The sequence below is a fragment of the Galeopterus variegatus genome, unplaced genomic scaffold, assembly GCF_000696425.1.
Source record: "Galeopterus variegatus unplaced genomic scaffold, G_variegatus-3.0.2 Scaffold4102, whole genome shotgun sequence".
NCBI classification, from domain to species: Eukaryota; Metazoa; Chordata; class Mammalia; order Dermoptera; family Cynocephalidae; genus Galeopterus; species Galeopterus variegatus.
The window spans coordinates 1-13,855 of NW_007730213.1; the positions used below are offsets into that span (position 1 = coordinate 1).

The window sequence follows — 13,855 nt, forward strand, 5'->3', positions numbered from 1 at the left end:
ACCCATACCTTTCACCATACACTAAAGTCAACTCAAAAAGGATTAAAGAATTAAATATACAACCTGGAACAATAAAACTTCTGAAAGAAAATATAGGAGAGACACTTCAGGAAATAGGTTTGGACACAGACTTCATGAATAAGACCCCAAAAGCACAGGCAACCAAAGAAAAAATAAATGAATGGGATTATATCAAACTAAAGAGCTTATGCACAGCAAAAGAAACAATTAACAGAGTTAAAAGACAACCAACTGAGTGGGAGAAAATATTTGCAAAATATACATCTGACAAAGGATTCATATCCAGAATATACAAGGAAGTCAAACAACTTTACAAGAAAAAAACAAGCAACCCAATAAAAAAATGGGCAAAAGAGCTGAGTAGGCATTTCTCTAAGGAAGATATATAAATGGCCAACAGACATATGAAAAAATGCTCCACATCAGTCAGCATTCAACAAATGGGAATCAAAACCACACTGAGATACATCTCACTCCAGTTAGGGTGGCTAATATCCAAAAGACTAAGAATGATAAATGCTGGTGAGGTTGTGGAGAAAAAGGAACTCTCATTCATTGTTGGTGGGACTTCAAAATGGTGCAGCCTCTATGAAAAATGGTATGGAGGTTCCTCAAAAATTGCAGATAGATCTACCATATGACCCAGCTATTCCACTGCTGGGAACATACCCAGAGGAATGGAAATCATAATGTCGAAAGGATACCTGTACTTCCCATGTTTACTGCAGCACTCTTTACAATAGCCAAGAGTTGGAACCAGCCCAAATGTCCATCATCGGATGAGTGGATATGGAAATTGTGGTATATCTACACAATGGAATACTACTCAGCTATAAAAACGAATGAAATACTGCCATTTGCAACAACATGGATGGACCTTGAGAGAATTATATTAAGTGAAACAAGTCAGGCCCAGAGAAATACCACATGTTCTCACTTATTGGTGGGAAGTAAAAATAAATAAATAAATTCACACACACACACACACACACACACACACACACACACAAACTGGGGGCGGGGGCAAGAAGACTTAACAACTACAATTCCTTGAATTTGATATGACAAGCAAACAGAAAGGACATTGTTGGGTGGGAGGAGGGAGAGGGAGGAAATAAATAAATAAATTCACACACACACACACACACACACACACACACACACACAAACTGGGGGCGGGGGCAAGAAGACTTAACAACTACAATTCCTTGAATTTGATATGACAAGCAAACAGAAAGGACATTGTTGGGTGGGAGGAGGGAGAGGGAGGAAGGAGGGTGGTTTCGGTAATGGGCCACAATAATCAACCTCATTGTATATCGACAAAATAAAATTAAGAGAAAAAAAAAAAAAACAGCAGAGAATGATGAAAACCTTTGAGCACAAATTGTTGACACCATCCCTCAAGTCAAGTGCAACTAGTGCCATTTTCAATTCTTTAGGCTCTGCACAAGGCACTCCTTCAGAAATAAGCTTCTCAAATGGTGAGGAAAAAAAGCTATGCTGTCTTCATTTATATTCCAGAGATGTGGAATTAATATGAGACCATGTTCTAGATCTTGGATAACACTTCCTCCTCAAAACTAAATGCATTTGTGCATGTATGTACCAGGGCTGATTCTTGGCTGAGAAGTGTATATAGAAGCACCTAGTGAACTTGGTATGTACAAATCTGATGGGTTATTAGACTAATGGAGGAGAGAAGAGACTAGAGGTTAAAAAAATATATGGGTAATTAAAAACAATTGTCACAAACTGTCGAAACCAGAAGGAACCTTAGACATTGTCTAGTGCAATCCCCTCATTTTACAGATGAGGAATCATAATTAAGTAAAAAGAAAATGCCTTATGGACAGTCACTCAGTTCATCAGAAGCAGAACTGGGACAGAACTCAGGTCTTCTGGCTCTCAGGGCTAGTGCACCCTTCCAAGAATACTCTCTGAGCTACACATTACTCTCCGATGCTCATTTTCTTCCTAAGGAAGTCATATTTCTAGGTAGAAACAGATGCTTAGGTGGGGATGCAGTGTTGGGAGGGAGAGTGTAGGGAAAAGATTGGTCTAAGGCTTAAAGTTAGAGAAAGGAAGAGTGAGCAGAACTGAAGAACTTCGAGTTGATATTGTGATGACTGCACTCTCTGCTTCCAGTCGGACAATGGTGCAGTGGTCTTTGGCTGCCTTTCTTAAACACCAAGGTAGACTCTAGTTCACATATATATAGACTTTTGGTGGCTTGGCTGTAGTCATTCTCCCACCCTCTCGTGCTGGAGGTAGGACTGACTCATCCATTTATATTTTTCATTATGTTGGCTCCAAAACCTAATTCTGTTCCAAAGGCTGAAGCCAATCTAGAAGCAGCATGATGGGTTGGAATGGTTTAGCTCAAGTCCCAGCTCTGTCACTAATTCTGTGAGTGTGGGCACATCACTAATCTGCTTGGAGCTACATTCTCTTTACCTTCAATATAAGGGGGCTAGAATGGATAATCTCCAGAGTACCTACCAGCTTCAGGACTGTGTGTGAAGCAACATTATTTTCCACTTTGTGCTGTTTGACTAGTTAGTGTATGGAGTCTCAGTCTCCATCTTTGTATGGAAAACTTAGTGGTGTACGTGAAAAAACAAACAAACAAAAAACCTTTTCCTTGGCCACAAGCATTCATCAGACTTTGGGCAACTAACTTGTGAATACGTTCTGGTGTGCTGGTGAATATATTCTGGAGGCACTGGTAGCCATAGCATATAGGAGGCATGGGCTGTGGAAGCTCCTTAGTAGAAAATAGTTGGAGAGCTGACCCTGTGGCTCACTCGGGAGAGTGCGACGCTGGGAGCACAGCTGCGCTCCCGCCGCGGGTTCGGATCCTATATAAGGATGGCCGGTGTGCTCACTGGCTGAGCGCGGTGTGGGCGACACCAAGCCAAGGGTTGCGATCCCCTTACGGGTCACAAAAAAAAAAAAAAAAAAAAGAAAGAAAGAAAGAAAGAAAAAGAAAATACTTGGAGCTGATTGGGAAATATCATTTTTGCAAAAGGGTCAGTTCATATTGGCTTGCCTGCTGTCCCTAGGGGATATTGTTTCATTAGCAAATATACAGCCCAAATGTGTACATATTTTTTCTTTGGAAGAGCAGTAGCAGTACCATGTCTGGATTTTAATGTTATTGTATCGAGCAATAGACCTGGAGTGCCAAGGGGCCTGGGGCTGACATCAAGGAGCTCATCAGGTATGACAGTACCTCAGACAGAGGGGCAGGTAGAGCAGCCACAGGTTCTAAAACTGAAATATGAATGCTACCATCAAACTTGTGGAAACCAAAAGCTCAATTCTATTAGCACAGAATGAAAAATTATGCCTTCTATACCACCAAGCACTCTCAAGCTTGAGAAATAGCCAACACTTCAGTGCAAGAATATCAAATCCATTGGGGATACAGATGTATGTGTTTCCATTTTATGTTGTCTCTTCCTGAAGGCCTCCAAGGTTTGTCCATGAATATCCTCCCCTAGGTTAAGGTTAAAGTCACTAATACTGACTGCTATTCATAATGCAGGAAGAACGTGCACACTTGTTGCCTGAACAGCCCCGTCAGGATGACTTACTTCACCCAAGATTTATATTAAACTATTCAAAGAAAGCACCACACCTTCATTTCCTTTCTAATTCCTCTATCCATTCCTTCATTTAATAAAATTATCTTATGCTTCCACTATGTGCAGTCCCTGATGGCACAACTAAAAATGTTCTTTTTTTCTTTAATTCAGATGACTTTTATGAAGATCCCTACTGTTTCTCTCCCTTGAGTTGTGAAGCTGTGCCTAACTGTGTAAGAAGAATATTACCCGTGGAAATCAAAATGAACTTCATTCACAAACAAAGATGTTTTCAATAACTTTCAGAAGAGAAACTCACCTCCCCCAGCCCCCAGATTGGGGAGAATGTTGAATTTGTGAAGCAATTTGCTCCAACTTGTATTCTAAATATTATTTTGGAAGGGGCAGAATGAGATAACAGTTAGTGAATGTTAAAGTCAGAATAATTCTCTTTATTGTTATAGTTGCTTATTTGGGATATAGTTTGAGCCTATAATTATGATATATTAGGAGAGAAATGTCTACAGCATTGGAGATTTTGCTTCAAAAACTTTAAGTGTCCACATCCTAAAGGAAAAAAGGTCAAGATCAGGGTCCTTACTGCCCTGGCCTGGGAGCCAAACAATTTCAGGTGGCCAAAGTTTCAGGATACCTGGTTGGCCTGACTCCCACAGGGGACGTCAACAGGAAGAGACACGAGGTCGCACATTATGGAAAAAAACTCTGCCCTGTTGGCCTGTCATGACAAAGCACCTGAAATCCCAATTATTCAAGTCACACTTTTGATTGAAGCCCCTTATTAAAATGTAAACATGTTTTGTAAAAAGGTTGGCTCATCAATCCACAGACACCCATAAATGCCTTAGTGGGGATTCATTTCTCAGCCAAGACAGCCCCCTGGGGTGCAGCAAGCAGGGTCCCAAGGAATGTAAGAGAATAAGAACAATCTGAAACTGATAGTTCTCCCTAGGAAGGAAAGGACAGGTTAGGGTGAGCAGGACAGTAGAGGAATGGAGGCGAGAAAGGTCACCCAAAGGCAACAGAGTGAGCAATGAAGATGAATTTTACCAGCTTTGTGTTCTGTGGCTAAGTATGATTGGAGGCCTTCTTAATCCCTTCCCAAATACTGCCACTGAGGCTCCCCAGCCAAAAGTGCTGCTTGCATTTGGCCTTAGGTAGAAATGAGCAGAAAGATGAACATTCTGGAAGGATACACAAACAACTGGTATCAGTGGATGCCTTCAGGAAGGGCAACTAGGTATCTGGGGGCAAGGGAAAAGGGGAGATTTACTTTTCACCCTATCCCTCTTTGTATCTTTTGAATCTTATACTGAGAGAATATATTATTTCTTAGAGTGATGAATAAATACATACATACATAAATAAAGATAATCAGACCCTTCCAATGAGAAAAAAGATAAACCCCTGGGTTCCAATACCATAAATCAAGTTCCCCATTACCCTAGTGAAGATGTGTGGTGCAGTGGGCTGTGGAGACAGAAGAGCTGGATTCAAATCTCAGCTCTGTCATTTCCCAGACGTGTGACCTTGAGAAGTAATAATAATTGTACATTTATCATAGAATTGAAGTGAGGTTTAAATGAGATGAGCCCTGAAAATTTTCTAGCACAGTAAAACACAGTACATCTTAGCTCCTTTCTCTTTCGAACTCCCACCCACTTACCACCCACCCCCTCACGGTCCCACTCACCATGTCTACCCCATTAAAGGTACCACACTGGATCCTTTAAGCAAAATTTAATGCTGACTACTAAACAGACTAGAAGACTAGTACCAGTCACTGGTATAAAGCTCTCAGTTCCCCCTGCCCTCCCTATCATTCCATGTAACATAAAAAATGTATGTAGGCCCTTAGGCCCGTGGGTATCTGCCTTTGGAGTCAATCCTCTTGCCTGTGAAATTCTGTTCTAAGGACATCTCACATCTATTGTCCTCCATATGGCTTCATGTGTACTTTTTTTTGTAGGGGAAGGTGAGTGAGCGAGTGTGTGTGTGTGTGTGCACGTGTGCATGTGTGTGTGAAGGGACTAACATGGATGATGACCAAAGTGTCCTGAACATTACATGTCATTGAACTGACAACACTAGGTCACTTTCATTCAAAAGTAAGTTTAAGGATAAGACTTGGTTGTAATTATCAAATGTACAAATATATGCATTCTGCAAATGGTTTGATTTGGAGGATCATTTCGGCTGTTAAAATACCCACGATTGTATTTATTTTCAATGAGTAATAGGGCCCTGATTGTTCTCCTGCTGCTGGAGTGATGAATGTACAGCCTGTCTCTAATGACCTGACATGCTGTCAAGAACGGAAACATTATTTTATAGAAAAGTTCATGATTCCTGTCATGACTCCTCCTGCTAATTAGTAAAACACGGGTTTTCTGCAAATTAGATGACAGTTTGGAATTGTAGGGAAAGCACTGATTAAACATCTTTTGGGCATCCTTTGGTTTGCTCTTCCTGGGCCTACAAAATGGCTGACACTTATGTGAAACAGACCCAAGTAATTATGGAAAAGAGACGCTAGAACATTTGTACTGCTTTTAATCAAGAATCAACCTCAAAGTATTCACTGAATCCTGACATGGAGGAAAAGATCCAGACACATCATACTTAAGCCACTACCTCCAGCAGCCTACTCTTTACCTGGGGAGACCAAATGCATGCACTGGAATAGTGACTGATTAAAACAAAAGTACGGTGGAAGAGAAATGCTTCATGGGCAGGAAATGATGCAGGATCTAGTCAGGCTGGGAGTGAGGTGTTCTAAGTAGAGCCAGCAGGGGTGGGGGCAGACTGCTTGGATAAGGCAGGACTCCATTGCTCAATATCACAGGCAAATCCTCTTTATCAAGCACTGGCCAACAAGTTTACAAAGCCCCTTGAAGCTTCAGGGCAGGGCTGTGGCATTTCATTCTCTGTTGTGCTTGGGTACCCTGTGGGCAAGCTGGCAAACATTGAATGGTATTAAACACTTCAAGGCAAGTCTGAAGAAGCTCCTGCCCAGGGCCCTAATTCTTACTGTTTTGTCAGAAGTCCCAAAGGTGACAGAAACCATCTGTGATGGCCCATCTCCCTTGCACCCAGGGATATGGGAAGGTTAGGGGGTAGAAGGACAGGAGGAGGTAAGGCTTTTATCTTCAGTAGCTCAGGCCTGTGGTTAATTGGTGTGTTTCTGGTCCTAACCTTCAAGCACTTAGGGGACACAAGGAGTTTGGAGCAATGGAGCAAAGACCTATTGTACCTCTGTGGATTAGGCAAAACAAGTGAAATGGATTGAACTCATAGTTTCTGGCACTTCATATACACTCCATAAATATTTGTTGCACACATGAGTGAATGAAGGGTCTAAAATACTTGAGTATATGAAAGCGATGGCTGACTTTTCCTAGTCTAGGGCTTCTCTTAGTGCTGAGTAAACCTACCTTCTCCATTAATATGCAAGTTTCATGAGGACAAAAACCTTGTCTGTCTTGTTTACCACTGTACTCTCAGTGCCTAGTACAATGCTTCAGTCAAGATTCTTAGGTTGCCAGAACAGAAACCAAGTATCTTTGAACTGATGATATTGTCAGTTCCAGTTGCCAATGTAAAGGGAACTTGTTGAAAGGGTTTTAGGAACTCAAATAATTTATGGGAAGGTTAAAAAATAGGGCTTGAAAAAGGACAGAAGTCTACAAAGCAAGAACCATGTGGATAGTCTCCCAGCAGAGAACCTTGTAAGGGCACCAGTACTGGGAAGAACAAACAGCAATTTGTTTTATTCTCATGTTACAAGCTTTAGACTCAAAGTCCAGTGAGACTGCTTCTGATTGGCCCTTTGGTTTTAATAGTGGCAGAAGAAAGTCTTGGATTTACCATCCCACTGAGAATATCCACACTGGGAGAGAAGTCATTCTACAAAAAGACATTAGGGTGTTGTCAGGAATAAATGAGTAGATGTGAATAAAAAAATCACACATGTGTCCACTACACACAATATAGGACTGAATACATTTTGGTTGAATGAATGGCTAGTTCAGTAACCTACTTCTTCAGTAAGGATGCAATAGTGCTTAGAAAAGTAGGTTTCTCCCTCCAGCCCCACCCCCCAGGCCTCATTCAGGTATTCACTTGTTTTATTTAAGGCTAAAGTGAATCACGATGTGTTGAGACAGCTGAAGTGTTCAAGATAAGCATCCTAAAGTGATAGAGAAGAGTGCTGCTAGAAAAGGTGATCTTGAGAGATTTGGCATACACGGGTTGGGCTCACTTTAAGGAAAACAAATATATGAAAATGAGCTTGTTTGTTGCTGCCTTGCTGCATCTCTCCAGATGAGCTCACAACCGATTACATTTTTTGAAGCCACTTCACCATACAGTTTTCTAGGAGTTCCCTCAAATATCTGAAAATATATTTTGACCCCAACTTCTAGGACCTTTCAGCCCTAATTACAAAGGGCTCAGTTGCCTGAGAAGGAAAGCTAGGAGGAATGCTACTTACATTCTTCATCTTCTCGTGCTAAAGGCATGATAGTCACAAGTGACATTGCTCGCAAAGGGGGAGGCAGATGGTATTCAGGAGCCTGCATTGGAGGACTCTGGCGTGGGTATAAAAAAAGACCCGAAAGAAATCAATAATAAGTGGTAACTTCAAATAGTGGGAAAAAAAGTCATCTCATCTAAATGCACAAGAAAAGTACAGATGTTTCCTTAACATATGCAGTCCTATGCAAATGATTATGTAAATTAAACAAAAAGTTGGGACTGGCAAATTCCCAAGTTTCCAAGATTTACTTATGTTAACCTAGTACTCATCATAGAAACAAGGTTGAAGCTTTTTGCTTACATCCCATATCACTTAGATGTGAGAGGAAGCCAGACTGAAGGACATGCTACATTAACAGGGTGAAGGCCCTCAAATCAGGGGACATGCTAAATAGATGGTTAGATGGGATAGATAGATAGTTTTCACCTTCAAGATGTTAGCCAGCTCATCCATCATGCTCAGTTGGTTGTGGGCAGCAATGGGACTAGAAATGGAAATGAATCTGAGTTGCAGTGAATTTTGATGAAGGCCTAGTTCATGCAAGAAAGATTTTTTAAAAAAATCTTCAGCCCACAAATTTGCAGAGGAATGAAAAACTTTAGAGGCATTTATAGGGCAAGAATAAAGACCTAGTGTGACAGACTATGTCAAATCTTCAGACACTGGTCCTTTCGGGAGTAGAGACAGAATAGTAGATCACACTTTCCCAGCCTGCATGATCTGGGTCCTTGTTTTCAACCAAAGAAATTAGGTTGACATCTTTAGGTTGGGGGAATAATTTCTAATATTGGGACTGGTGGTTGTGCAGCTAGTGAGGGGAAGAAGAGGATCCCTCCCTTCTCTCTGCCTCCTTTAGACCTGAGTCCAGAAATGTGAGTAGGTAAAGATCTCAAGGAGATTTGGCATTCTTTGAATCTGCTGGCTAACCAAGTACAGCATGCTGGTCATTATAGGCACTTCCTCTGTGCCTGGCCCTATGCTAGGCACCATAGAGGATACCATGATGTAAAAGTCACAGTTTTACCCATAAGAAACTAGGACTGTCCTTGGGGTAATAAAACAGCCACATTTACAACAATTTGTCCACAGTAACATATGTTAACTCTTCAAATTGTGTGGCGACCTTTAGGCACAACAAACAGTAGCCACTTGATTATTAATCCAATTGCACAAATATTTATTGAGCATCCATTATGCTGGAGGTACTGAACAAGACAGACAAATTTCCCACAATTGTCTGTGAAGACAGACATTTACACATGCAGTAACAATACAGTGCTGATACTCTCATATACTATTATTGGAGCTTTCAATTTACACAACTGGTGGGAGAGCAAATAGGTATAGCCTGTTTGGAAAACTGTTCTGTAGTTTCTAATAAAGTTAAACATACCTTATGACCCAGTAATTCCACTCCTAGGCATGTACCCTAGAGAAATACAAACACGTGCCCACAAAAAGATTCGTAACACAAATGTTCATAGCTGCTTTATTCATAACAGCCAAAAAAGTGAAAACGACCCAAATGCTCATCAACAGGTGAATGGATAAACAAATTGTGGGACATTCATACAATGGAATACTACATAAGAGTAAAAAAAGAAAAAAAAAAAAAAAGAATGAACTATGGATACATACAGTAACATGAATTAAAAAAAAAAAAAAAATTGAGTCAAAGAAGCCAAGTAGGAAAGAGTATATATTGTATGATTTCATTTATAGGAACAGGCAAAAGTAATTGATGATTATAGAAGTCAGAATAATGGTGATCTCCGGGGGAGAGGTATATACTGGGAAGGTATAAGAGGGAGCCTTCTGGGGTGCTGGAAATGGTATATATCTTGATGCAGATGGTGATTACACATCGAGTATATATACATATAAAAATTCATCCAGTTGCACACTTAAAATAGTGCACTTTATGCACTTTATGTATGCTGACTCTCAGTTGAAAAGTAAAGGGAAAAACCCATACAATTTTTCTGAGGGCACTTCAGCGGTATCTGCTCAAACTTAAATGTACATATACTTATCTCTGAAATCCCACTTCTAGCATTCTATCCTAGCACAAGACTGCAAGGGTTTATGAGCAAGGTCATTCACTGCAACCATGAAATAGTGAAAACTGGAAATCAGCTAAAAGTCCTTCGATATCAAAATGGTTAAATAAATGTGGCCTATACATAGTATGAAATAATACACAGCTAACATAAAGAATGAGTTATATCAACATGATTAATAATTCAAAGATATCGACAATATGAAGGTACTTCAAAAAGTTCATGGAAAAATAGAATTGAACGATAATAGGAATCTTTCTCTAAATTTTTTTGTAGTGCTCGCATATATTTTTCTACTAAAAATCAATTTGCATTACTACATATAGCACAATAAAATGTGTAAAAACAAAATTTTGTGCATGCATGCATATGCATATATATACAGTGAAAAAGTCTGTAAGGATACAGACTCATTGTTAACAATAGTTTATATCTGGGGAGAGGGATTGGTGAGGCTTTCACTTTTTATTTTACACACTTTTGTATCGTTTTCATTTATATAACAAGCATCCATAACGTTTGTAATTTAAAAGTTTGGTAATAATAATACTAATACATACAGTGTAATCCATTTCCCTGAGATGATAACAGTGGAGGTAATCAAAGGGGGGGGGTGGGTATTGAGAAAGATGATAAATTCAGTCTTGGACATCTGATTTTGAAATGCTTGTGGGACATTCAGGTGAAGATGTCTAGAAAGGACTTTGATATGTAAGTCTGGAGTAGAGGGGAACAGTTACAGATGGAGATAGAGATTTGGGGAACATGGGTGGTAATCGAAGCCATCATAGGAGTGCATGGGATTGCCAAAGGAGAGCATGTGGAGGGAGAGCATGAAAGCAAGTAGGCCCAGGAATGGGGACCACTGAGGGATAGACATAGGTGGACAGAGGACACTTTGAAGGAGTGGCTAGAGAGGTAGGAAGAAAACCGGGAGTATGAGTTGCCATGTAAGCCAAGGAGAGAGAGGTTCACAATGGACAAAGTCTTCCAGAGTGACAAATGCTGCTGAGAATGTAAATATGATAAGGAGAAAAATGTGCCTTCTTGATTTAGTGACAAGGGAACTTTGGTGAGATCCAGGAGGTTGAGTAATAAAGAGGAAAGGGAGGGCAAATGTAGCTCTTTCAATTTAGCCTTGAACTTGCAAGCGTTGGTGAAGAGGGGGGTCACTAGAAGGGATTGAGGTTGAGAGAGGTTTTAAAAATATAGTCTTAAGATCAGAGAGACTCAAACATATTTACATAAATATGTGAAGTAGCTAGTAGAGGTGTAGAGATTGGAATGTTACACGGGGATATAATTTAGCCACTAGAGCAAAGGAGGGGATGGGATCCACAGCACAGATGGAAGGATTCCTCTTAGACAGAAGGCGGGGCACCCCATTGTGACAGGAAGGAAGGAGGTGGGGGTGGGTGTGGATGCGGGCAAATTTATAGATTTGGTAATTGGAATTTAAGGGAGCTCTCATCTGAAAGCTTCTATTTTCTCTATGAAGTAGGAAGTGAGGTAACCTGCTGAGAATGAGGGGAGAAGTGATAAGATGGAGAAGGTTTAAAATAGCTTCTGTAGAGAACAGGAGGAAGAGCTAAGTGGGGAAACAGAATTTGTAGGCCTCCTTATAGATCTACTTGAAGTTAGAGATCATGGTCTGCATAATTTAGGGGGATTGTTTGGGGTCGTCTCCTGGGAGTAAGGACAGAGGGAGAATATCTACATAATGTCAAATCCCTGACCAACTGGGTTAATTGGTTCAAACAGCTAGTGAATTCAGTGAAAGAAACATGCTAACATAATTACTTGGCACCATAAGAGCCCAATTCCTGATCACTACCCCAGGTGAAGCATTTGGTTTTCATTCTATGACCCAAGGCTCTACAGCATGTTGGCGAAAAAGGAGACCCTAACAGTATCATTTAAATAAACATAGTTCCCTATTTTCATCCTCACCTACAATTCTTTTCTAAATTGGCATGCTTCTCATTGTTGCATTATTTATGGTGACAAGGACTTGGACACAATCTGGCATCCATTGCCGAGAGGGTGGAGAGGCAAAATGTGGTGGAGTAGTTTGCAGCAAATGGAAGCAAGAGATTAGTTATACATACAGCAACATGTATAGATTGCTAAAACATAGTGCTGGGTAAAAAAAAAAAGATAGCAAGAAACAGAATAATGTGTATAACACAATACCACAATATGCAATTTACAGAAGTTAAAAAGACATTCACACAAAATGATGATTTGCATTTTGTGAGAACACATACAAACAAAAATATCGTAATTATTAAACAGAGGAGAATCATTGCTAATAAGGGAAGGTAGAGAATTTAAGTCAGGTGTGGGGATGACAGGAAATAAATAAATTAAACAAGGTAGTAATGATGATAAATGTGCTGTGAGCTGAGTTTGATTAACTTAACCCTCTGCATGTAAGGCACTAATGAAATACAGAAATAAGTAAATGAAGTGCTTTCCTAACCTCTCATAGGCTTTGTTTCAAGCACACTCTATCTTCAAGCTAGAATAATGGGCTCACACAGGATCAGTGCTGGAGGAGAGAACAAGCAGGTTATCTGGGGCTGCCCCTCACCTCATCACTTACTTTTTCCAGCTTTATTGAGATATAATTGACAAATAAAAATTGCCTGTATTCAAGGTGTACAACAAGATGTTTTGATATACGTATACATTGTGAAATGATCACCATAACTGAGCTAGTTAATATACCATGACCTCACATAATTACCATTTTTTGTGTGGTGAGATTACTTCAGATTTACTCTCATCAACTTTCAAGTATACAATACAGTATTATAGTCATCATGCTGTACAATAGATCCTCAGAACAGATTCATCTTATAACTGAGTCTGTACCCTTTGACCAACATCTCATTTCCCCCACTACTCAGCTCCTGGTATCCACCTTTCTACTCTCTGTTTCTATGAGTTTGACTTTCTAAAATCCTACATACAAGGGTACTTCAAAAAGTCCATGGAAAGATTAGTATTACCTTTCAATTCTGTTTTTCCACAAACTTTTTGAAGTACCCCCCACATGTCTGTCTTTATGCCACACTGTTTTGATTGTTTTGAAATCAGGACATATGTCCCTCAGTTTTGTTTTTCTTTTTCAAGATTGTTTTGGCTATTCAGTGTCTCCTGAGATTCCATATGAATTTTGGGTGGGTTTTTCTTTTTCTACAAAAAACATCATTGTGATTTTGATAGGAATTGCATTGAATCCATAGCTCACTTTAGTAGTATTGACATCATAACAATACGTCTTCTAATCCATGAACATGGGATGTGTTTCCACTTATTTTTGCCTTCTTTAATTTCTTTCAGCAAAGCAACCCTCGGTGCTGCTCCCGCGCCTCGCTCAGCCAGTGAGCAGGAACCGGTCTGTATGTGGGATCCGAACCCTCGGGCGGGAGCGCCGCCGCGCTTCCCAAGCGGCGCACTATCCAGTGCGCCACCGGGCCGGCCTGATTAGTATTACCTTTTAATTCTATTTTTCCACAAACTTTTTGAAGTACCCTTATATAAGTGAGATCGAGCAGTAGTTGCCCTTCTGTGTCTGGCTGATTTCACTTAGCATAATGTCTTCCAGGTCCATCCATGTTATC

General features: G+C 40.2%; 1 protein-coding gene across 1 annotated transcript; it reads left to right on the forward strand.

Moving 5' to 3' along the window:
• Positions 1-1,378: 1,378 nt before the first annotated feature.
• LOC103602341 (probable G-protein coupled receptor 112) lies at positions 1,379-3,910 on the forward strand (the record flags this gene model as incomplete). Its single annotated transcript, XM_008586754.1, has 2 exons — positions 1,379-1,505; positions 3,783-3,910. Coding segments are annotated over 2 exons (255 nt in total), but the record flags the coding sequence as incomplete, so codon positions are not given.
• Between the last annotated feature and the right edge of the window lie 9,945 nt (positions 3,911-13,855).